Genomic DNA, 26346 nt, shown 5'->3' on the forward strand with positions numbered 1-26346 from the left:
TACAAGTTTTTCTTTTATTTTATACAAAGGTAGCAATTAACAGGAAGAGAAATATTTCACAGCACATATTTTATTTCTTTGAATATTTTTGGTACTACCATATACCATCTCTGGGAAATGGAATAATATTTGTAACCATTTTTTTGTAATTTTATCCCTTTGTGGTGGCATTAGGCAGTGCAGAAAACATTCACGTAAAAACAAAATACAAGTTGAGGTATTTTCAATGTCCTGTTAATTGTGTTCATGATATCACATTTTTTTTTTTTTACAGGAGACGATTGTTGACATAATTACATAAGACATTTAGGAGATATCCTCTGTGCATATTACAAATATATTTACATAAAGTCACGACACATGAAACAAATATATTCAAATCTCTTTAAAATTCTGAATACTCATCAATAAAAGTTCATAATAAAATAATGACGGGGCATTTAAAATATATGTATGTATAAAAATGCCCATCAAAATTAACAAGGCAATAATACTGCACTAAATAAAAATTCTGTAACCTGGAAGCGGCACTTTGTAAATAAAAATGTTCTGAATTGAATGTGAAGATCAATATACTCATGAACACCAATAAGGCACTTACATCTTACATAGTCTATCTACTTCAGTCAATGCATTAAAATCCAGGTCACAGAATATAAGTGTAACTTGTGTTGTTAGACCATAAATAATGAAATGTCTAAGCATTGGGCCTATAAATACAGTTTTTGTGTATATAAAAAAGGAAGGTGGATTTGATATGTGGTCCCAGTTATTTCACTTTGGTATGCCACGAAGGGAAATCTCATTTAAGCAGTCCAATTGCTTCTAGTCCACTGGTGTTGCCTTTCACTCCTCCATTTTTTCACCTCTGATATCACAAGCCGAATCAGGAGCTGAAATGAAAAGATCATCTGCTAAAAATACTCCATTCACAATTTGCAAGGGTCAAAATTACTGATCTGACCTAAATACCAAAAATATTTCCCAAATACTGATCAATTTAATTACTTCCCATCAGGAAATTTGCTTTTTGAAAGCTAACCTGAGAAGGCATAAGAAAGAAAGAAACCATGACCTGCATTACAATTAATACATTATTTATAATTTGCAGCAGGATTACACTGAAAGCAATGCTTCCAAAACTGGCCTACAAATACCCATAGAATAAAAACCATTACCAGGTCAGGATAAATTATTTATACAATATGTTTACTTGAACTGCCCCCCTCCCCTCCAAAAACATTGCAGTCACAAACACAAAAAATACTGACACCCATTTTTTTTTCCATTACCGAGTTTCCTTTGTGAGCAGTTTAAAGTGAGAAACAACTTGCGTAATGCACTTCCTACCACAGACTGAGATTGAACTTCCATGTAAAAAACCTAATCTAAACCACACACACTAGAAATTGAACCTACTGATGCCTTCATTCAAGGCTTGATTTTCAAAAGTCTCGCATCCGAAAAAATGAAACACAGGAGCTTGCATTTTCATTGTACAGGAGGAGGGAAGCAGTTAAGTTGCATTTACTGAAGATGTCAAATGAAGGGAACGGTCCTACCTTCACCAGTTGACTGTGTGGAGATTTCACTGCAGCAACATGACATACCATAGGTAGTCTTTAAGTAACACTAGAAATAGTAATGACCCATTTCTATGCCGTAGACTCATTTCACAACATTTGCTCAAATGGCAATTCTGAACTACTTTCTTTTTTAATAGTATTGAATTCAAGGGAAGCCACGGTAGCTCGGTCGTTAAGGCATCTGACTACCATGCGAGACACCTCGATTCGATCCCCAGCAGGGGAGAACGGATGTTTTCCACCTGTTTAAGCAGCTCCGGTGCTTACCCAGTGTCCTATAAAGTGGGTAACTCTGGGGGGTACTGGCAGCCAGGGGCGTGGTGCTGATCACATCCCCCCCAACCCACACATTGAATTCATGGGGATCCAAAATGTATCATAACATGCATCCCAGAGAACCCTCTTGCTAAATTTGCCACCAGATGTCACTGATATTTATGTAATGACCACTGAAGAGGAAAGGAAACACCAAATTAATCTGCAGACTCCAACTTACCAGAAGAGCGCACAAATCTGCTGCCATCAGCATGTAGAAAACGTTTTGCCAGCCAGAACTGGACACTAGACTAGCCAGGAGTGGCCCAACAGCAGCACCTGAAGAAAAAACATGTAAATGTCATCACTTGCATATAACCAATAAAGTTGTGCAGCATCACAATTCTGAAATACTTTGACTTTCGAACACCCATAATTTCATATAATTCCTTTAATTTCAAAATGGACAATACAAAATCTTAACAGACACCAATTTTCTTACTCTTAATTAATGTGTGTAAATAACGTACTGTAGTTTGTTTTTGCATAGGAAAATATATACTTAGATATCTATGTATTAACTATAGGCTTATTGTTGAGATGTCCAAAAAAAAAAGGTAAAAACTATCAGCAATTTTCCTAAAACAGCAAGTGTCTAAATTGGTTGATACCATTAGAGCATCAATTAAACCTTCCCATCCTACTTCCAAAAGTTTCAACTACACGATAGAAAGTAACACCCACAACCACCGAATAGAAATCGAACCTATCATTGCAAACCAATAACAGTATGGAATAAGGGGGCTTTTCTTTCCAAAGCAGATCTCAAAAGAGTGAAGCTGGTCACATTTACTGAAGTTTATTTAAGTCTGAAAGTAAATTCATGTTATTTTGGTATCCACTTAGCATATACTACTGGTAATGATTAATATGATAACTCTCAGACAATATCATCTTCAACTTCTTGAACATGGTTAATACACCGTGTTTCAAAAAAAATCTTCCGATTTAACTCAGTAACCATTCACTAAAACACATCGAACAACGTACTGTTAGGAAGAGGTTATTCAGGAGTTTCACATGATTGCCGGCAAGTAGCAGTAGCATGCTCCTTCCCACACTCCGGTAGCATGCTCCTTCCCACACTCGCATCAGATTCAAGCAAGATGGCGACGTCGCAACAAAAAGCTTTCTGTGTACTGCGCTTTAAAGTGTGTGAATCTGTTACAACAGAGCGACTTGAATTTCAGCGACAGTATGATGTTGAACCTCCTATCGCACAGAGTATTCGACGTTGGCACAAACAGTTCAAAAACACAGCTTGTCTGTACAAAGGGAAATCAACAGGCCGTGACTCCAGACATGCTCTCATCTGTATGGGATGAATTCTCCTACCGTATGGACATATGCCGAGCATTCAAAGGGGGTCACATTGAGCACTTATGAACATTTTTTATGTAAAAATTTATGTATAGGTGTGTATTTTAAAAGCAATTCCAAGTTCCTGGTTTGATAAATAAAAAATATATAGCCTTTTGAAAAACACCCTGTATTTTAGTTCATCAGAATATTTGTAAATGATAATATGAGAGTATTCTACTGGAACTATACTAACATCAATTAACAGTGTTTGACTTGAAAATACCCACACAATCAATAAGATAATGAGAATATTAAAATAGTTACTGTTTTTCACAAAATCCCTCTTTCCCCAAAATAGGTGCAGAATGGATAAAAATTAGTTTTGCAAAAACATCATTAAGTGTCACTGCAATCTACAGATTGCATAAGAGGCCCATACTTAAGAAAAGTATTGACCTGTATTGTGGAAAATCAAACTTATACTTACCAATATCAATATATCAGTATTTGTATCAGCTGGCTTGGTGGACGAGTACAGTAGGTGTTACGACTTTCGATCTCCCCACAGAAGTGCCAGAGTTTGAATCCCAGTCTGGGTATGTTTGGTTGTTGTCGAGCATTCTATCATCAATTTCATCTCTTCATCACTAATTCTCATAATTAGCCAAAAGTGGCAGAAAAGGGATGTTAAATAATGAAAACGTAATACAAAATGCAGTATTTTTATTGGTTAATTGGCTAATTGCAAGGATGAGTGATGATTGGATGAAACTGATGGACACTCGCAAAGAACATCCATGCCCAAGGCCAGGACTCAACCCTGGGAACTTTGGTAGCAAGATCGAAAGCTGATCACTTAACATAATTGGCCAATAAGCTCGCGCACACAAAATATGTATAAAATGAGAAGATATCCCATGCACAAATAAGTGAAGTTCATTCTGCTAAAAATCTCCGCCCCTCTTCAAATTCCTTACTGACTGAACCAATGTGATCCTTCGGAACATTAAAAGGCTATCACAGCTTCTGGTGGAACATTTATCACACATGAATTCACTGAAAATAACCCTCGACAGGAGAGATTGTCAACATTAAAGAAAAGTAACTACGCAATCCTGCACAAAGCAAGGTCTCGTGGCAATGCACTTACCTGCTTCAAAGCGTGATGGAGGGAAATGAGGGGGGTTCTAGCATTCAAAGCAAGGTGAGGATGGTATCAGGTATCAAGATCAAGGTTAAAAGTGAAACTATTATTGGCTGTGATCAAGTAAGGCTGAGGTGGTTATTACCAATGGAGCCCGTGCCATCTATGATGGCTGTCACTGTAGCCAGAGCTTTCGCATTCCCCTGGAGCGATTGGTGAGTGCCCAATTCCGCAGAGACGGCTGTTGTGATCAGTGCGTATGGTCCATTAACCAGGAGCCCGGCTACAATCAGCAAAGTCACGTTTGTGCCAATACTTGCAGCTCCAAACATCTGGTATACGAACAGCTGTAAAACAAATAATGTCATACAATTATAATTTCAGAGGTTATTAATCTATGTTTATAACTGTAATTTTCTAAATCTAGTCATCTATACAGAATTAGCTTCAAAAATATTAAATTAACCTTTAAAAATATAACTAGGCACCCAATAAACATTTCTACAAAGTGCAATAAAAATTGTAATGAGAAAAAAGGTTATTTTAGTGAAACTTAAGAAACTCTAAAAAAAAACTTGAGAAAGAAATTAAGAGAACAACACAAAAGAAAACAATTCTAGGTCTAGTTATATGTAATGCAAGTTGTGGAAACAATGAAAAAGAAGAGATAAGAGGAAAATAAATTGTTGGGAGCCTTCAAACCAAGAAAATAAAAATAAGTAGCACAGATACTACAAATTTTCTTACAATACTTCTACTTGTTACAAAATCAACTGAGATTATCAAAACCCATGAAGTGTCACTGTACCAAATTCCCTACCTTCAAGTCAAAAATGACTGTTTTAAATGTTGTGGGACATGTTCACTGTGTGTGTTGGTTTGGGAAACCCAACGATTAGCAACATCACAATTTTTACTTACAACGATTCATTGAAAATTACGTGTTAAATTTTTCCTGCCTATGGTGAATCACTGCCCCCTTTAACAAGATGGCTGTTACATTTTTTTTTACACATTGACACTTCAACAGATTCTGTAAGTCTTCGGTTGAAAACGAAGAGTACCATGAACATGAATTGCACAGCGAACCACAAAAAATTAAACGTACCATTGGCACTGCAAGAATCAGCATTCCAGCACAAGTCGTGGCACTCATTCCAGAATAATCACTGATTACGCCAGCAATAATACCACCAACAATACCTCCCACATCAAACAATGTTGACAGATCAGCACTTAAACTTGCACTCAAACTTGCTAAAATGAAAAATATATACATTTTCAGCACAAATCAATGTTATTTTTTTTCTTTGTTTTCATTGTAAATTAAAGATATCTCATTCATCCCTCCTTTAAACGTGTATGTTTCATTAATGTACAATGTTAAATATTTTTTTAGGTGTAATAGTTGTATAATGTTCATGTATTTTGCAATACTGACATTGCTATGGTTACAAATGTAATGCAGTGATTAGAATGGATTTATCAAAATCCGATTTGCAGTATTTTCTTTCTTAAAAATTTACAGGTAATTGTAGTATTATCAACCCACATTCACTAATTACGGAATATCTGACTTGAAGAAAACTAAATTGTGATCAATACACACAATATTAAGTAGCACAAGGGAGGCAAAAAAACTATCAAAGAATATAATGTAAATCCCACAGCACAAATAAAACGTGCAATTTTCAGTTTCAAAAATTAAACATTTTCTCTATCACCAATAGTTTCAATTTCACCCTATGAATGCAAGATCTTCATAATTTTAATTCACCTTAAAAAAGTTACTTAGGCAAAAACAAAGTACCGTATTTACTCATGTATAATGCGCACTTTATTCCAAAATTTTTGGCCCCAAAAACTGTGGTGCGTATTATGCACGGAATAATTCTGACAGCTAACATGAAACCGTACAGGGTCATTACATGATTTTGGGACACTTGAATTGATTTTTCATGTTAACGGAACCCTATCATGTTATATATCGTTGTAAAGCTTGAATCCTGCAGTTTCTGAATATGGAAACAGAATTCCATACAAGATAATGACACTGATGTGAAATGCGGTTGAAATAAGTTCATCAAAAAATGAAGAAATGTTCAGATTTTTATGGTACTTTGGATGAAAGAAAAAAATAAGGAAAAAGATAATAAAAATTAAAATGTGTTACTGGCCAAATAATATGACATACCGTATCACGCCGCAGACGTGAATCGAACCTAGGACCCGGGTATCATAAATAAATAAGCTAATCACGTTATAAAAAGGGTCCCGCTGAAGCATTGAAAAAAGAGCTTCTTAAAAGCTCATCGCGACAGCGTCCTTCAGCAGAGTTGGAAAAACTCCGCTGACATTGCATTAGAAAATGAAATAAGGAATCAGCGTTCTTCCTCAGGATTGCCGTTGAGAGAGGACGCGATCGAAGCAAGCGTCGTAACGGCCGATAGTTCAAATTTCACATAAATAGGTCGCGTGAGAAAATCTCATTCTTAGTTGTCTTCCGTCAGTCAGATGAAGTAGTTATTACAAAAGAAATCCGTGTCTAGTTGTTTGCAGTTTACGCGAAAGAGCTCCAAAGGCATCGTAAGTTCAGAAAAAGGAGCAAACGAACAATCGGGAAGTTAAAGTTATCGTTAGAATATCGGTCGGCGAAAGTACAGAGTTTGGAGCCCGGAGTTGCTCCCTCGTCCGTTTTGTTTCAGAGTAGGACCACGTCGATCCAAGGACCAGCGGAGAAGAGATCGCCGTAGAACTCCAGGTAACGAACATTCCTTGTCTTTCCTTCCCCTGCCTGTTCAGTCAAAGGTAGTGTTTAAATATATGTCCGTGTGTTCTTACTTACGGGGCTAGTCCCCTTGTAGTTAAGTGTCGACGTGCTCTCCAGAGCTACCCCCTTCCTTTTACAACGTTCCTCTCGCCTAACAAGCGAGTGGCTAAAGGCTGTCATAGCCTATCTACGATCCCCGCTCTTAGACTTTATACGTGGTGGAGGTTTTGCGCGGCTTTTTTTTTTTCATACATTTCCCCTCGCGAAATGCATGAACGAGATTATTGTTGTTATTTTTTTTAGCTTCTTTTCTAAAGTTGAGTAACTTCCCCTTTCTTTTTTGTTGTTCTTGTTCGACTTTTATTCCTTTTAGTATGTTTCATGTCGTTCAACGAGGTAGACGACCCTCTTAATCACACCTTTCGTTCTCTTCCCTTCCCGGACGAATTAGATGAGACGCTCGATCATCTCGCGATTCTAGCCGAAAACGCGGTCAGCTTTCGTCTTAACGACACAGGCCCTACGGCCGCATCAACTCCAATTCGAAGCCCCATCTTGCTTAATCGTCACACGTGGGAGCGTCCCGCGAGTACCTTGGCTCGAGTCCCACAGCGCCGCCCGAGGATGGCTTTTTCCGGATTTCTGAACCCGTTTATGCTTGACGGCGTGCAGTTTAACGGCACGACCGGCGAGGACGTTCGCCGCTTTTTTGACCGTGTCGAGAGTCTCGCCACCCTTAACGATTGGGATACGCCGACGAAGCTCAAAATGGTTCCGGCGCTGTTGGCAGGTCCGGCGCTTCGTTTATTCGAAGCCTGGAAAACAGCGCAGGCCGGTAGGGTGTTTACCTACGATCAGCTGAAAACACAGCTGATTACGGAATTTACAGGCTCCGTAGACAAGTTGCAATTGGAGGATCAGATTAAAGCTCGCCTCTTAGACTTTATACGATACATGGAGTGTGTAAATTCCTTAATGGACGAAAGCTTGTGCTGCTAACTGCTATTTGGAAGGTCCTGAATGTGCCTCGTATAAACCTTACATTAGTTACGGAAAGAAAAAGTATATATTTTGAAAAAGAAGGAATGAGCAATTCAATAGGTATGACGTCATTCACTCTTGATCACCCTAGCAACAGATTTACAACCTACAACTAAGAAAGCCATTTCTTGAAACTGGATTGTACTGCGCATTAGGCCAATATACGAGATATAATTTTTTGTCACTTTTGCCCATCCAAAACCAGAGTGCGCATTATACACGCACGCACACTATACTCACGTAAATACGGTAATATCATAAAAGGAATAAAAATAAACTACTTACTTGAGGAATTTATATACAGTGGCAGCCAATACAGAAATGTGTAACTCACAAGCTTGGCAAAGAATAAAGAAAGGGAAAACTCAACAACACCCTGAAAAATAAATTGCAAAGTTAAAATTATTGTACTTTTAACCTCATAAATTCAAATACATCTAATTATTAGGGCTAAGCCAATACCACTTTGAACAGATATCAATACTCTTATCAATTCCAACTGATAGCAATACAGATACTTGAAAACTGTAATAATTCAAAGTTGTTCAGAATATTTCTAAATTTCAAAATATAAGGTTTCCATTGAAACTATATCCTAGCAATCTACCACAGTTTTGGTTGAAAATAGTCATACTTTCACATGAGACAATGTATTTGGCATTTTGCACCAAAACATTGTGTATTTGATAGATACAAGAGTAAATACATTGAAGATTATATTTTCCTAACTGACCACAATACTGTATTCCAAAATTACAACATGTACTTACTGGAATTTTTAAAGCTCCAAGAAATCCAATAGCTTTGTCTCCGTTGGGTTTCAAGGTTAAGGGTGTATCTTCTTTCGGACGTACCAAGTTTTCCTTAAATAAAAATACCAATTTCAGTTAAGGTACCTTACAAAAGTCTTAGAAATGCGAGACCTGCACAGCAATAATTTTATTGCACTTTTTACTTTGATAATGAAAAGAGCAACTACACTTATTGTTAAGTGTATTCAATGACTTCCTTGGCTTTATTGCATCAAGTAATTTTGATATGTAAATTGCATTAATTGACTTGAACCTTCCCATTTTAATGTCATGAAGAACTAGGAGTAAGACTACCATGCATATTGATTTGAGTGTTGAGTCCACTTTATGCAGATTACAAGGACTCTACATAGGTATTGAAGAACACTTGCTATCATAGTATTACTAATTAGAAGACTTATTTTGTGATACAGCAGATTAATAATTATTTAATTACATAGAAAAAGAGCACAAAATACTGGTCATAATTCATATATAACTGTATAACAATGTAGATATCAAATTAGTATTACTTTGAAAAATGTAGCCAAAAATATGCACCTTTACTTTCTAAAAAGAGCAATCTACATCTAATTCTGCACCCTCTTGTTGCCAATATTTTTATGAACTTCTTAATAAATTAATTACATTTTCATGCAATTGATATTGACAAAGATTCATAGTTTATTCTGTATGATTACAAAGTGCGAAGACCCCCAAAGATTTAACATAAAATGTACTGGTCTTGTACACAAACAGAAGAAAAATATTACAAGATTACTGAATGTAAGAGTTATCACAACTCTTTAGGCAAAATCACAAACATCACATGGGTATTTCATTCATGTATGATTGGTATTTCCTACCACATAAGGTCAGTTGCAACGAGGAGGATCAGATGAAAGAATGGACAAAAATACTCAATACCCTGGCCAACACTTCAACCTGGAACCTTTAGCAGAGAGATGACGGACCAAACACTCAAAGCAACCAGTTACTGAAGTTGGTTGTTTATACATAAGAAACTACATTGGAACCAGAATGTTATGTTTTTCAGGGGATCAAGATGAAAAAAACTTAAAATGTGGGAAAATATAAAATCGAGGAAAATTTCATAACATGATGCTGTATTGGGATCACAAGGTCTGGCTGTATAATGCAGCAAAATATAAAATCCAAGTTTCAAGGATGGCCCATTCCGATTCTACTTCTTCCCTTCTTTTTAATGTTTGTGAGTTGACCAAATAAGATACACAAAAGAAACCTCTGGAAATTGTAAGCAACACAACACTTAAAAGTAAGTTTCAATATTATTATACTAATATTGAAAATATCGAAGGGAGGAAGTTGTTAAGTTTTCATTACATATACACCTGAAAACTTTGTACAACTAGAGAATGAAGCAGAAAGAGTATGTCTCGCAGTCAACAAAGAAAAACAAAGTACATGATACACACGCGGGAGAAGAGCAAATATCAAGAAGTTAAAGGTATACAAATAAACAACAAGAAATTTGAGAGAGTTGTGTTGTTCAAATATCTAGGGACAATCCTAACAGATACAAATAATATAAATGCAGAGATAAACAATAGATGCTATTTTCCCCTCTTGAAGTTATTCAGAAAAAAGAGCATATCTAAACATCTCAAGATAAGGCTTTACAAGACTATAATAAAACCCACAGTTACTTATGGAGCAGAAGCATAGTGTCTAACAGCACAAGATGAGAAAAACCTACTCGTATGGGAATGGAAAATCCCAAGGAAAATATATATGGACCAGTGAATGAAAGGGGAATCCGGCATACGAGAACAAACAAAGAACTCGAGGACTTATATCAGCAGCCAGATATTGTGAATGAAATCAAGAGGATGCGACTAAGATGGTTAGGACATGTGGAAATGATGGAGGGAAGGAGGTATGTGAGAAAATTAATGTATGAAAGACCAGAGGGAAGAAGAAGGGCAGGAAGGCAAAGGAAGATGGGAGTGAGAGGATGGAGGAAGAAAGTAAGAGATAGACCCATCTGGCAGTCCATTGTGGAGGAGGCCACAGGGTGAGGGTAAGGTAATATACCTGAAAAATAAATATCGTTAGTACCATCAGCATTATATCTTGTTTTAGTAGCAGTGTTAACAGAGTGGAAGCAAATCAAGAAATAGCAATCTTAGCAGACACGCTTGTTAAGCTGTACCCCAAGCTGAAGCTATAGCAGAAGACATACATATAAGTGTGCAGGGGAATACAAGAAGTAATACATATGCTTTCCCAATTGTGAATTTACAAATACAACACCTCTTATGTTCTTGCTTATGAAGACAAAACCATAGGAACACAAAATTAAAGCACCTGTCTACCGGAATACTTACATCATTTTTCAAGTTAGACCTCTGTATTAGTTTAATATTCAGCCCCTTCAACAATATTAAACCAGTACATTAATATCAGTTCGCAGAAAGAAACAATATAACAATGTTAATTAATTTTAAAGTCATCTCCACAAAATCAATAATTAGCATGTAATTAAAAGTGGTAACGTGTGATATGAAGCAACATGGTTAATGTTGTGCGTGAAGAATGTATTGGTTGTAAATGCTAAGACAATTATTTCGTGAACAACAGTTTTTCAAATTAGAAATTAAAGCAAGGGTTTTAATTTTAGTGGCTACAATTCAGCTAACATGCAATTGCTTCTTCATCGGGGCAAAATAAATTGCTCAACCTACATTGTGTTAGAAACTTGCAAATGAAAGTGTTACCTCAATTTAACTACTATCTCATGGCAAGATAATGCCTTTGTTAGCAAAGAAGGTATAAAACTAAACTCCGCAGTGGAACAGCATCATTGGTCGGATGACATTAGTTTAATGCATCGAGTCCCACATCATCATTTCTTGATCATTGCATGCTACTTCTTTCCAAGTAGCTCCCCCAATTATACTGACAACGCTAGATAAATACCAAAATTTTCATGCCGTTTGCTGGAAACAGCCTTGGATCGCCTGCACCACAGCAAGTATACTAACTATTCAGCTACATGAAAGCCTGCAAAGACTGTCTACATAATCAATCTATTCTCGTGGTCTCAAGATGATAATATTGCACTTATCCCACACTTTATATTATCCGAAAGAGATTTTTGCTTTGAAGTACTTCTGACTTTTCAGTTAATCCAAATTGAGTAATGGTGTATACATTGTGTAAGCATGAGAAACTCTACCTGATAACAGTCTACTAAAGAAAGTGTCCCAAAACATATAGAGAGAGGTGCTTATTTGCTTGTAACAACCATAAATTTAAATTTACGATGCAAGCAATATGCACACGCAAGAAAAATACAAAACTGCACTGAAGAACTTAAAAGACCTGTAGGTGTATAAATACAATATTTATACACTGAGTGCTCACTGAATTGCAACCACCCCGACTGGAAGTATCGTGGTGAATGTATAGACGCAGACACAACGCTACATGTTAGTCGAACAGCACACGTTAAAATGGGAGGTGGTAAGGATTTAATGTCGTTCCAAAAGGGCATGATTGTGTGTGCCCGAGCATCAGGTGCATCAATAACCCAGACAGCGACACTGGTCGGATGCACCCGTTCCAGTGTAGTGAAGGTGCACATTGTATGGCAAGAAAACGGGGCAATGACCATCAAGAGGCAGAATTGTAAGGGTGTACGGAAGGTGACACAGTGAGGAGAGCATCGGGTCAAATGGCTCATGACAGCTGAATGCACCATCAGCATCCAGGAATTACGGGACCGATACTACAGTGGATGCACAACACCCCATATCCCATGCAACTATGCGGCGCACACTGGCACACATGAAGTTCCACAGCAGACGACCCACTCCTCACAAAGCATCACCACTGCCTTATTCGTGTTTGGACCCACAGGCATGCTGATTGGACCGTGGATGATTGGAAAAGGATGTGTTGGTTCGATGAATCACAGTTTTGCCATGAAATATGAGTAACTCTGTCAGCAAAATATACGTGCACAGCTTCCTGAAAGATTTTTTTCAAAGATATTTGAATGGTGAGAGAATGAAGTTTGTTTTTAAATAAAGTATGAAATTGAAAGTTTAAAACAAACATAAACAATTTCCTTTATTGACAGCTAAAATCTTGGAATCTATTAGAACATGCTTGCATTCGAAAGAGATGGGAAATCTACAATTACAAAACTGTCTATTCCTCTATGTGGCTTTATAAAAGGTGATAAAAATTTGTGAAAAGCACGAATAGTATGCTCACCTCTTGAATGAATATATGCAACCAGGTGATGGTGATATGTTTGGTCTTACAATAACGTAACTTTTCTCCATTACTAGAACATTCAATTATGAGGGAAGACATCCATCAAACAATAACAAAATTGCAAATAATAAGTAAATACAATTTGTGCACTAATTACAGACTACAGAAAATATAGAAATATTAAAATTATCAGCAACTTTCTCAAACTTTATGCAACTTTCTCAAACTTATTGAAGTCCTAACTCTGCTTTAAAACCCTGAATTAATTGACAACATGCATCTCATAAATTTGTGCATCCCAACATTGTTTGTGTTGTGCAAAAACTAACATACGTTGTAAATAGAATTGTGAGCATCTGAAAATCATGTTATTCAATAAGCATTAATGAAAAAAAGACCATGCCCTGCTAAAATAAGAATGTAGTGAGCATTTACTAAATTCTCTAATCGCCAGAATAACTACCGTGCTTTGGAACATGCTTGAATACAGATTGTGTAAAAATAAATGTAATTTTTAACTCTGAAAATGGGAAAAATAAAGAGTATTCCATTTCCAAGATCCTTACCTCCTGGCCATAAATAAGCTCAGTGTCAGACTCAGAACTGACACTGACCTCATCTGAGCTACTCTCTGGAAGCCGGGTGTTCAGTCTTTGATATCCATTAGTCTGTACTATCTGAATAACAAAAAACGTCTGTAAACTTTCTCACAAGAACACTCGATACATCAGTACGCTTTGCATGCACATTAATTATATATTATGTTTGTACCTTTCACAGATACTCTGAACCAAAATAAAACACCATGAACACAATAAGAACATCTTGATTGAAGTAGAAATTTGGTTCATTGATTGATTTGGATGTATTTACTTTGCTTTTCTGCCACTGTTGGCTAATCGCAAAGATGAGGACGAGTCATGATTTGATGAAGGGACTCTCACAAAGAACACCAATGCCCAGGAATGGGATTCAAACCTGGGACCCCTGGCATTGTAGCATACTGTGCTAACCACTCTGAAACGGAGGTTGACGCAGTTGAAATCTGAGTGCATCAGCTCTTTAGACTCATCCCTTGTAGTAACAAAACAGGATAGATCTAACAAAACAAAGAATCACACTTCTGTTAAAAGGTAAACCTGCATAAATGAGGCTAAAGCAGCCCTATGTATGAGAGGCAAAATTTGATGTTTCGCAAGTTTCATTCCAGCATGAGTGTGTTTGTAAATACATAACAATCGAGTCTCTGGATCCATTTAGATTAGGGCTGAGCCGATACCGAAGTATCGGTATCGGAGAGTATCGGTTGGAATTCTTCTACTGATACCAGCTGATACTTTCTGGCATTTTGGTCTTTCACGGGCTCCGCGGAGTCTAATTATCCTGGAAATTATGCAAAATTAAATTTTTATTTTTATTTTGCACGAAATACTATCTATATTTTGTGATCACATAATATTTATTATAATATTCTGATGCAATTCTTGAATATTCTAAAGTAAATTTCTTGGTAAATTGATGCATGTAATTGGAGAAGCAAATGTACACACCAATATTAAAAAACACTAAGTTGCTGACCAAGGCAGTTTATTAAGAAATAAAAACACTTAACATGTAACATTTCAACCCTGTATCAGGGTCTTCCTCAGACGAAGAACTAAAGTAAAAAACTAAACTAAAAATTTTTAGCTTAGTTCTTCGTCTGAGGAAGACCCTGATACAGGGTTGAAATGTTACATGTTAAGTGTTTTTATTTCTTAATAAACTGCCTTGGTCAGCAACTTAGTGTTTTTTAATATGGAAACAAGGCTTAATTATAGTACACCAATATTGATCAACATTTTGAACAAATTTTTATTATTGCAATTTTCAAGTATCGGTATCGGTGGGAATCGGTAAGAGTATCGGCATCGCTATCGGTTCAAAGTGGTATCGGCTCAGCCCTAATTTATATCTGTACCTTCTGCCATCCTAAGTGATCAAACTGAAGAGAAATTACAATGCAACCTTGGTTATAAATCATCCTGGAGAGACTGCCCAAAGAACTCAATGCATACATTTGTACAAAAAAGAGAAAGACCATAGCCAATTCTCACTCTAAACAGACAGTCATTTGTTTACTCATCTCGCAGTCAATGCAGATGAAAATCTTCCCTTCACTGATGCCCGAGCCCCACATGTTGCCATATTTAGAACTTCCCTCCCTTGCTTCATTGTAAGAAAATCAATGATGTTAAATATTACATCGCTGTATTTTGGTAATGTAAAAGCAGGATTGCATGGCAAACAACTGATTGCATCACCCATGCTTCCTTTGTTAGCTTAGGGTTCTTCTCTTCTTGGTAGAGTAGCAACTATTATACAGGTAGAAAATGCACAGAATGTACTTTTCTGTGATTAACTATGCTAAGCGCTTAGTATTAATAAATTCATGCGTGTCTCTGAATGGCATAACTACAAAAAAATCATCCTGTTCATTAGATTTTTGACAATTACAACTTATGCCTCATTTTCATCTCGAAGGAAAACCTGAACTGTTAAAATCCACTATTGTTCATCTCTACATTTCTGAATAATGCACATGAAAAACACAGCAAGTAATAACAAACTTCACAATTGTAAACGTTACAATTTTGACATGTTGCTCTACTGTCGCAAGAAAAATCACATGATCACATCAATCCATACCAACAATTTTCTAGCCAATCACAAAAGTAGACACGTAACAGAAATAAACACAAAACTAGTAAAATGGAAACCAAGAAACTCCACTGACTTCTTGAACTATTTTGTCAATGTACATCTCCCCAGCCTGTGTGGCAACATGGTTAACGTAACATGACCCAGTTTATATCCTTGGAAGGATAATGGACGCAAGTTTATCCTATCACTCATCCTTATCAACATGACTAGAGTGTAGAAGAGTGACTAAAATAATAATAACAACAACAACAAATTGAACAAACAAATCTTCCAATACACAAACCTCCTCCCACACACACGAAATGATGAGCAACACAACCATATTCTCTGACCTTGGATTTCAAAGCTTGAGAAATCTTCATTTGTGAGCAAGCTCACTCAGGCTATTAAGTTCTATTAATTGTTTGACCAACCAACTGTATTAACTCTCAAATGATATAAGCCTACTTTGAGATGAAGCTAAACTTCTTCACATAAAATATGAAATACATTAAATAAGACATGCGCATATATACAGACAGGTCCAAATATAAAGACGGTACATAGAAGCAGAATGGAACGGAATTACATTATTTCAGCCTGTCAACTCGACAAATTTCACATGCAAACATTCAACGGTTATAAAGCAATATAGTTCAAAAGGTCTATAAACTAATTGATGCATTATTGAAAAAGTGTCAGCCTCTGGTTAAAAATAATTCCACGTTACCACATAATTCAAGGATTCTAGTTACGTTGGTCTATTACAACCACTAGTTTCGTGAAGTTTATTCTCACAATACACAGAGCACAGAGGAGACATACTACAGTAGTACTGATGCATTCGTGTAAGAGTTCCGAAACTATTCATTAATCAGTGGTGTAAATCTGCAATGGCTACTGACTACAGTATGACATTTATTTTTAAAAAAGTGAGGTATCCAGTAGCAAAAAGAAGTGTTTATCAAATATGAAGGATTATAGGATATCATTGAAGATACTAACTGATCATCATCCAGTGATTGAAGATACAACAAAGTGTCTCAATGCATGCTTTATTTATTACTAACAGCAAGTACAGAAAACTACACTGGTTTGCTCAACACATCAGTGACAGTAATGTCCCTGCCCCCCTTAGCCCCAAACGCAAGGCAGAGGTGAATGGAATATTTTCTGCATGGAAGTCCCATTTAATATACCCAGTTGACAAGCACTTGTCAGTCAACAATGGCATAATACAAAATTCCCAACAATTAGAGAAGACGTTTTCAACTTTACCAGCACACAATCATCATATTCTCCGCACTTTCAGTTGATCCACACCTTAAACTAACTACCATCTTCTATTTACCAAGGCAATTCCACTCTCCCGGATACCAGAAGGTAAGACATGATAATTAAGAAAAATGAACTTACGTTGCTTCCGGAATGATTTGGAGGAGGGCATCCAACATCGACTGGACTAGCAAGCAAGAAAAGGAACATAATAAACCCGAATCCACCTATGATGGCACCCGGGATGATGAAAGACAATCCCCAGTTTGACTCCACAAATTCACCTGCTATCACAGATCCAAGGATGTTGCCTACTGATGTGTGGGAATTCCAAATACCAAAGATCAAACCTGGGGGGAAAAAAGTAATTTTATTTTAAATGTCAAACATATTTAAAAGGTACACAGTGGAACCTCGATTTTCAATTTTCAGGGAACCAAGATGAGAAACTCAAAATCAGGGAAACTGTTATAACATTTTGCTCTATTGGGACTATGAGGGTTGAATGTATAATGCAGGAAAATGTAAAAAATCAGGGTTCCGCTGTGGTGACTACATGGAAAAGTACAGTTTCTATTAGTTCTGCTATTTTTACCTGCTGAAAATAAATGTAGGTAACAAACTAAGCACAGAAATTAACCGAATGTCCATGAGACTGGAAAACAACTTATTTCGAAAGTTCTTAAACAGTTTTCAATCCAAATCTACACACTATACATTTTATCTTCTCTCTTTCTGGCTCTAAGGCTAAACATACACCTAAAAATTCAGACAACACATATGAGTATATGTTATCTGAATTTTAAAAACTTTTCCCAATTTTTTTCTTAATAAAATTCCTGAAGGAAAATAAACAGATGTGCAAGTGCTGAATTCTCAATTTTTTTCAACAATGGCCAGTATTCTTCACAGTATAGAAAGCAATTTGTGTAATATTAATGGTTAAATGTTTGAATGGCCAAGGTACACTTTTGCATAAGGTGCATATTCATTTAAATTCTGTAAAAATGTTTGCAACGATAAGAAAAAAAATTCAACCATATTTTTTTATAACATAATGGAAGCTTCTATCTTCTCTTCAAACACCTGATTGATTAACAAAAGCTCATTGTAGAATATTTCAGGGGGCTTTTTTTATGTTTTTTACAATTCTTTCACTTAATTTCAGTGGCAGGTTGTTGGCCAATATTGGAAAATTATGATAGGTAGAGAAAGTAAACGAACTTGCAGCACTTTTCCATGATGATATCACTATATTCCCAGCTTTCTGCAAACAGACATACCTCTGCTTCCTTTTCCGAACCAGTTGCCCATGACTGTCACAACACCAGGCCATCCAGTAGTTTGAGATATTCCAGCTAAAATCTGAAAGAAAAACACTTTCATTATTTAAAAAAGTTGACTTCTTTACTATATTTTTATGACGTCTGTTTATAGCTTAATACAAAAGAAAAAAATCCTTATATGTTAGAACAACACAGAATAATAAATTTCTTTTTATTTAAAGCAAACATATACTGTGCTGATTAACTTTACATAAACAATTCAAGTCCAAAAAAAAATATACAGTACTAAATTCAATGCACTGAAGGAGTTCATATGAGTTTGTTTGCACTTTAAATATTTTAGAGAAGAAGTGAAAAAATAAATCAGAATATTCGCATAAGTGGCCGCGGTGGCTCAGTCGGTAACGCGTCTGACTACCATGCTAAAGGTCCCGAGTTCGATCCCCGGCTGGTTCAAATCCGGGAACTTTTCTAATGTTGGAAGTGGCCCCGGCATCCACCCAGCATCGAATGACATGGGTACCTGGGGGAAACCCTGGGGGGTAAAGTCGGTCAGGAGCATGATGCTGATCACATCACCCCCACTCACGACCGGCAAGAAAGTGTGAAGCGTTACTCCCACACCCCCTATACGCCTTCATGGCATGGTGCTAAGCACAGGGGAGCACTTTACTTTACTTCTTTTTTATATTAGCATATTTAAGTGAAATTAGTCACGTGATGCCACGAAACAGCTAGAAACACACAAGAGATTCGCTAAGTTTAGCGCATCGAAAGAAGAGCCCAGTGCTACCCCCAGTTCCCAACCATCCCGCTACATTCCCTGTTGAGTGTAATGGTGTCAGGCAGGCCATGTCATCGCAGCAGGTCTGCGAATCCAAGGTCCTTCGACCACTTTCCCCCCACTCTTGAAGGTCTGGTCATAAGAGACCTTTTTTTCAGCCTGTATGTTTACAACCACGGCAGGGTTTCTGTGACGTCATCAAGATGAAACTTTTTCGAGAGCCTGCTATTCCCAACACTGTAAACATAAAGCTTGCAATGCTCCACAACTTACACAGAATACATGAAAGTAATGGGTGCATAGAACAAATTATAAGTAAGCAAAAGCATATCCACGGTTAGTTTTCAAAAGAACTGGAAAAAGAGCATTCTGGATCAATTGTATTTCTCCTTTTAATTTTCTTGGATCCTGCGGTTCAAATACCGATTTCGGAAAAAAATGTTCTTCCTGTTGTTTCGTGTTTACTATGTGATTTAGTGAATTGGTTCATTTTTACTTCGCATTTGGTGCCACTTTTGGCTAATCGCGAAGATGAGAATGAGTGGTGATACAATGTAATTGATGAAGGGATACTTAAAATGGCCATGCCATGCCTGGATTCGAACCCCTGACGTCGTAGCATGCTGTGCTAACCTCCCTGCCACGGAGGCCGGCATATTTACTATGTTTACAATTGACAAGACTGATCAAGATTTTTTTGATCTCGAGGTGACAGACATACTTAAACAGAACATCCTTCATAGCAGATCTTACCTTCACACTACATATGGCAAAAAATATCAGAATTCCGGAAAATTTAAAATCTCGATTCGGAAATTTTACTACCTGCATTTCAGAGGCAATCCAAATTTCAGAGAGAGAGGTTTAACATTTTTTATAGTTTTCAAGTAGCAGTTATTATAACATTTCATCTTCCTTATTTTACGATCATGTACTCATGTACTCTGTAGGAAAAAAATCTGGATTTGGCCATCCCTACTTCACACTGTTATCATCATCATTATCAATGTAGGAATGACACCTTTCTTCAGTCTCCTTGTAATTCGAATTTTAAATCAAGTTTGTAATATTATAGTAAAAAAAAAAGTTTGCAACCTGAAATTTTGTATTTTCGATGGGATTTGCTCTTTTAATTTTCGGAAGTTCTCATCTGATATAAATGCATGGTAAACAATCTCAGAATATTTTGTTGGGCATGCGTTGACAGCACCGTGATATATTATTATCACTCAATATTAGAATATGAATCGCATAACATATCGCATGACCTTGGTGTTTACCGTGAGGAAATATTGACCCCTTTCCCCTGGTTGAAAGATTTACCATGATGTTTGGCAAGTCTTGCGATGACTACCTAAAAATGTCATGCTTCGCCACTAAAACACAAATGAACAAACATCTCAATATTTTGCAATTAACATTACATTCTTCTCACTTGTCTTATTTATGAATTGCAACATACTCACAATGCCACATAAGGTAGATAATATTATTTTCCTGTAGTTTACGGTTATTACAAGCATAAGAAAACAGTTTTTTCTTTGTGACGTTTCATCATGTTTCTTTGTGATGAAAGGAGCGTGTGTTCTCCTGAAACGTCACAAAGAAAAAACTGTTTTCTTATGCTTGTAATAACCGTAAACTACAGGAAAATAATTCTATCATGCAAGCAATGCGTACATACAAGAAAAACTATTAGGTAGATAATAATACTACAAAACATGCAGTAACGAAAAATGAACTTACCTGGACTATTATGAAGTACCACAAGTTGTGGACATCATAGTTGTAGGCAATGCCAAATAAATAGTTAAAAATTCCTGAAAACAGCATTCCTAGTGTCAAATAGTATCTGAGATTTACACGTTCAGCAATCATACCACTGAAAATACACAAACACATAAATTAATGAGTTTTATAATAATATTATGTTTGTTTAAATGCATATAACACATCTCCTGTCATCCAGGTGGCCGAGTGTATTGAGTGTTGGATTCTTGGTATATTTCCACTGATGGTCCTGGGTTCAGGTACTGGCTGGGTGTTTCTTTTTGAGTGTTCTTCAAATTTCTCTAATCATCATTCATCCTCATTGCTGCAATTAGCTAAAAGTGGAAGTAAAATGGTGCTATATGAGAGATGTACAAATACAAATCAGCTCTTGCGAACTTTGAAGCTAGAAGCATGTATAAAGTGGAGTTTTATGCCAGATGTCCACTTGCTATTAGAAATACAATTCATAACTGTCATGGTGGCTGGATGGAAAACTACTTTTTGAATCAGCAAAGCAATATTTTTCATGATCTCATCCCCAATGTGGATGTAGAGGTGTTGTAAATTAAATAAATAAAAATCATACCCATATATTTAGCAGAAGCACAAAAGAAATAAGCAAATAGTGAATAGTCGCAATAAAGAAATACTTTAAAAAGAAAAACCTACACGAAACTGACATATGGAGACTTCAAGTTTATATTTTCAATGTAAAGTCATACTGAACCTAAGACTGAACTACAAACATGTTCAGAACAAATATATTGTAAAAGATACCTCACAAAGAAGCAGGGATGAGATAGGGAGGAACATACCTGATAAACATCGCTCCTGCATACGCAAACAAGAATGCAGAGTCCAAAATCCCCAACAAAGTGACACCATCGGGACCATCTGGAAAACAAAATATAGGTAAATGTATTAACAAGAGCATCACACTAACCACTACATGTATAATTCAACATCCAATGAACTTCCTCACACCTACCCTAAGAGCAGTGTCTTCCATAAGTTAATACAGAAGCTAATTTAATAAAACACACTTACATTATAAGTTCCACATAAGTTTGAAGATCTTAATGCAACGCTGGTTGCAAACCAATGATAAATTAGTGCACAACAGACACCAGAGTATTCTAACTTTAATTTACGCACTAAATATAAATTAGCATCTTAATTTAAAGTTGTTTTAGTAAATGCAGTGATTGAATTGGGGAGAACCTATAACTTAGCCCCTTTCTGAGTCTTCTTGATGCTACCTTTCTTTCCTTTACTGACAATATAAGCTAGGTCACAGTTATTCTCCTTATTCTCTAATGATTTGTCAAGGATGTTTGCACAATCAGCGATAAGTTGTACTACTTGAATGTCAATATTTTACTTAAAAGATGATAATCACAAGAAATATATTTACAAACATGTCATTCATTCAATAATTAAAGATTTATATACTTGACAGCTCATACAAGTCCTATACCTACTGGGAAGTTCATGTGTAATATGGGTTTTGGAACAACTTTTGTAAATTAATGCAAAATTGTGTCCATCATTATTATTAATCAAAACATTCACAAAAGGGAGAAATAAAGGAATTCATCCATAAAGTGCAATGTAACCCACTGCTAAGAGAACTAGAGACTTAATGCAACAACGCAATATGGACAAAATAGGTCATATACTTTGTTCTTCTAGATCTCTTATAAAATTATTGGCATGCCAAATAACAGCCAATCGTGAATGACTCACAAAATAGATGCAAATAAATTATTATATTGTAAATTTCAACTGTGTCTGTACTATGAATTTAAACATAGTATAAATTTGCATTAAAAAACAAGAAATAGTACAAGGCATGCTTTGAATACTCACCAAATGGTGCCCAATCACACCATGTGGTATTCCTCTGTGGTGGTATCGTAATATCATCTGGCGGTGTAAAACTGCTGCAGTTCTGCCGTAAAACATTTTTCACAACACTGAGAGACTTTCTTGATAAATGGTAGCACGTATATGAAATAAATGTTAAAACCAGCACACTTGTTCGAAACCTGCAAAGACAGTGAGGTAGCAGTTCAATGACCAGTTTACCTCATCCAATTCACTCATTTTCATTTAAAAAAAAAGAACAGAGTATTGGTGAGATGCAATTCAAGTCCGACAACTAATACACACAAGCATAACTGGGCTATTCACTGGACAACCATAACTCCAAAGATGGAAGCATGGGCTGTATATTTGCCCACATCATGACTTAATAAATATGAAAATATATTTTTGGTTGATCTGGGGGGTAGGGGTTGGTAATAGTTTCAAATCTTTAATGACTTTCTGTAAATTTTATATGAGTATTAGAAAGTTATTTAGAATACTGGAAATGATTGCAGGAAATTTGAAACTTGGAGAAACTAATTAACACAGTTAAAATCTTTACTAAGTATTAGGTTGCTGGAGAAATTATGATTTGAAAATGTGTATTGCATGGGCAGGCGTTCTTGGTTTCCAGTCAACTTGGTCAATAGTTTTTGCACATTTTCATGCAAGACCCTTACGTAATCAGGTGTTTAAAAGTATTTAGGGGCATTACTTTAATGCTAAAAGCCCTAAACCTGACCCATCTAACCTATCAACAAAAAGATTTATGGATATTTTGTTAATGCTGAGATCCCTAAACCTGATCCGCCTAACCTGACAACGGAAGCATTTAACGACGAAATACCCTCTCAAACCCAGAGCATGTGAAGTAGATGGTAGAAGCAGTCAGTATCCAAGACCACAGTAAACGAATGGCTGCTCGCAAACAAAGAATCAATCATATAGGTACACGGAAAGGAAAAATCGTTCTGCAGAAAACGTGCAGTAAGTAATCACTAAGGCTCTGAAGTATTAGTTAACAGACATAATTAGTAATCCAACAATGTAAAAAAAGCATATGCATCATATTGAATTCGGAATTAAACAATCGGAACTTGGGCCCATTTATCTAACTATAAAGATGTCGATTTTACTCAACCAAAAGTTCTGTCAAATCTTGATCAAGATGCCACGAATACATGCATGTTCAACATACTGTATTTGTACCATTGAACAGGCACTGGGTAATGCCAAACCAGATTTGACGTAGTAAAGAAAATGGCACGCATAAATTAGTTTTGGATCAACAATACTATATAATTTACTATATCAATTAAATAACTTACCACAGGTTTCTGTTAATTCCTCGTGTAGGACAACACTTCTCGTTGAGTTTCTGCACTGCTCTTATTCCAATTGGAACGTCTGGAGCAACCATTTTAGCCTCCGTTTAATACTTTATCAAAGTCTTAGAGAGAATTCTTAAATATTTTTCTTAAAAAATCACGAACCTTATTAATATCTGTAAAATATGTTGCACTACATCTATGTCGGGTCTATCATCTTGCCTGTACAACTATGTCCATAGTAATCCAAAACGCAGTCATGTTGTCTGTCACCCTAGCACTTCTGCTTACAATGTATAAAATTATCGCAAAAATTGTTTGTTTACAACACCTGTTTTAGTTGGCAATTTAAAACTAAGACAAAAGTAAAAGAAAAAAAGAATGATAATCGCACGGCTCTACTGGATTCCTTTTCTTCTTATCGCGAAGACAACGCACAGACACACAGTAGACGAAGATATACACCCTAAACTGCATGCGCGAACAAGATTGCGCAGAAGATGACAGATTAGCAAATAGTAGTAAAAAATAAGTACATTTATCAATTGTTCGAAGACACTTTGAAGTTGTACGTAAAAAAAAAACACTTATCAATATATTAGCACATGACACTTCTGATAATAGGAAGAATGGTGTCACAGTCATTTGTCCATGTGTCGTCTGCTTGTACAGGTGGTGAGAATTCGCGCATGCTCAAACCAAAGAGAATGGGATACTTGGCGCAAACGATGTATTTTTTTAATATTCTTATTACTTCCAGGAGGAATAGGATTACACCTTACGATTACATCATAATTACTACGGTAATTCATTCATTGATCTGTGAGAGCCGCGGTGGTCTAGTTGGTAAGGTGTCTGACTGCCACGCAAAAGACCGGGGTTCGGTTCCTGGTCCCCGCATTAAGTGGCTCTGGTGCTCACCCAGCCTCGAATCAATGGATATATGGGGGTAAAGGCGGCCGGAGCGTGCTCCACAATGGCCGGGATGAGCGCGTCCCTACCTCCACATACCCTAAATATATCTTTATGGAACGGTGTTATATACCATTCATTGATCTGTAGTAGCTGAGAATTTTACTTTTCTTTGAATTAGCTGCAAGTGAGGAATTTTGGCCTTTCACAAGGTCAAGCATAATCATAGTTTTAGTTGAATGAATTATACTTATAAGAAATCGAAATGGTTGGTAAGATCAATTATTAAAGAGGATCAGAAGACTAGAATGACATTCATAGGCGTGCGCACGGGGGGCAAGGGGGCAATTGCCCCCCTAATCATGGACGTCCGCAGATTTTTTCCACCGAGGGACAAGCAAGGTATTTTTTCAAGAGGCATATTACCCCGATAATAGCGTTGTTCCCCCTCAAAAAACACCACTTGAATTTGAAACTATTGCATTAATGTAAATTACTTTGACTGAAATCAAATTATACGTCTGAAATATATACTTTTAGGTTGACATTCGATTTCTAAGGGGGAGGTGTGGCCATCCTTGCCCCCCTTCCAGACGTCCATGTTCCTACAATATTATACTTTCACATAGAAATTTAGTGTAGAGGAATCTTATCGCCGTTATTAAACGACATTATACTCTTAAATAAAATTACTGTCTGGCTGCCTTAGCCGAGACCATGGACGGAAGTGCGCATGCGCCAACCGGACGTGTTCAGTGGCTAGATAGGGGTGACGACAGTTTGGACAGGAAGCGGGTTCCTTGAAAATCATCTGCTGTAGAAATAGCAATGAAGTTTCAACGTAGTAACATGACGCCAAAATACATATAGAGATGTTTTTCGAATTATGTAAGGGTTCGGAACGAAATTAAAGACATTCATATACTATATCAGCAAATATAACATATCAGGAAAGTATTCATCACTTCACATTAGTAGATAAACTTGTTTGTAAACCAGTAGCTTTATTTTAGACCCTTCAATTAAATTGTTCTCCTTAGTAAATATTATAAAGCATTAATCAGGAGAGTGTTCACTAATAATAGTATTATTGTATATAGTATTATAATTATAAATGTAGTAACTGAAAGCTTGTGACATTTTTTAGTATAACGAGGGTGTTTTGTAGAATGAGCAACAGGGGCCAAAACGTCCCAATTTTCTTATTCCACTTCGAAACGGT

General features: G+C 36.4%; 1 protein-coding gene across 2 annotated transcripts; it reads right to left on the reverse strand.

Moving 5' to 3' along the window:
* Nucleotides 1-24701, reverse strand: MFS16 (major facilitator superfamily transporter 16). 2 transcript variants are annotated; one of them, XM_083121041.1, is made up of 13 exons: nucleotides 24213-24699; nucleotides 22885-23063; nucleotides 21831-21909; nucleotides 20989-21124; nucleotides 18456-18537; nucleotides 17314-17522; nucleotides 13782-13892; nucleotides 8929-9021; nucleotides 8444-8534; nucleotides 5456-5604; nucleotides 4493-4694; nucleotides 2083-2180; nucleotides 1-893 (listed from the first exon to the last, which is right to left on the reverse strand). In XM_083121041.1, the coding sequence occupies exons 1-13, from the start codon at nucleotides 24302-24304 to the stop codon at nucleotides 807-809; spliced, it is 1608 nt and encodes a 535-aa protein (XP_082977167.1). In that variant the 5' UTR covers nucleotides 24305-24699; the 3' UTR covers nucleotides 1-806. The 2 variants fall into 2 exon arrangements, with proteins under 2 accessions (XP_082977167.1, XP_082977168.1); XM_083121042.1 differs by lacking the exon at nucleotides 13782-13892 and having other exon boundaries at nucleotides 24213-24701.
* Nucleotides 24702-26346: the final 1645 nt, after the last annotated feature.

This window comes from Lepisma saccharinum, chromosome 4 (assembly GCF_977018435.1).
Source record: "Lepisma saccharinum chromosome 4, izLepSacc3.1, whole genome shotgun sequence".
NCBI lineage: Eukaryota > Metazoa > Arthropoda > Insecta > Zygentoma > Lepismatidae > Lepisma > Lepisma saccharinum.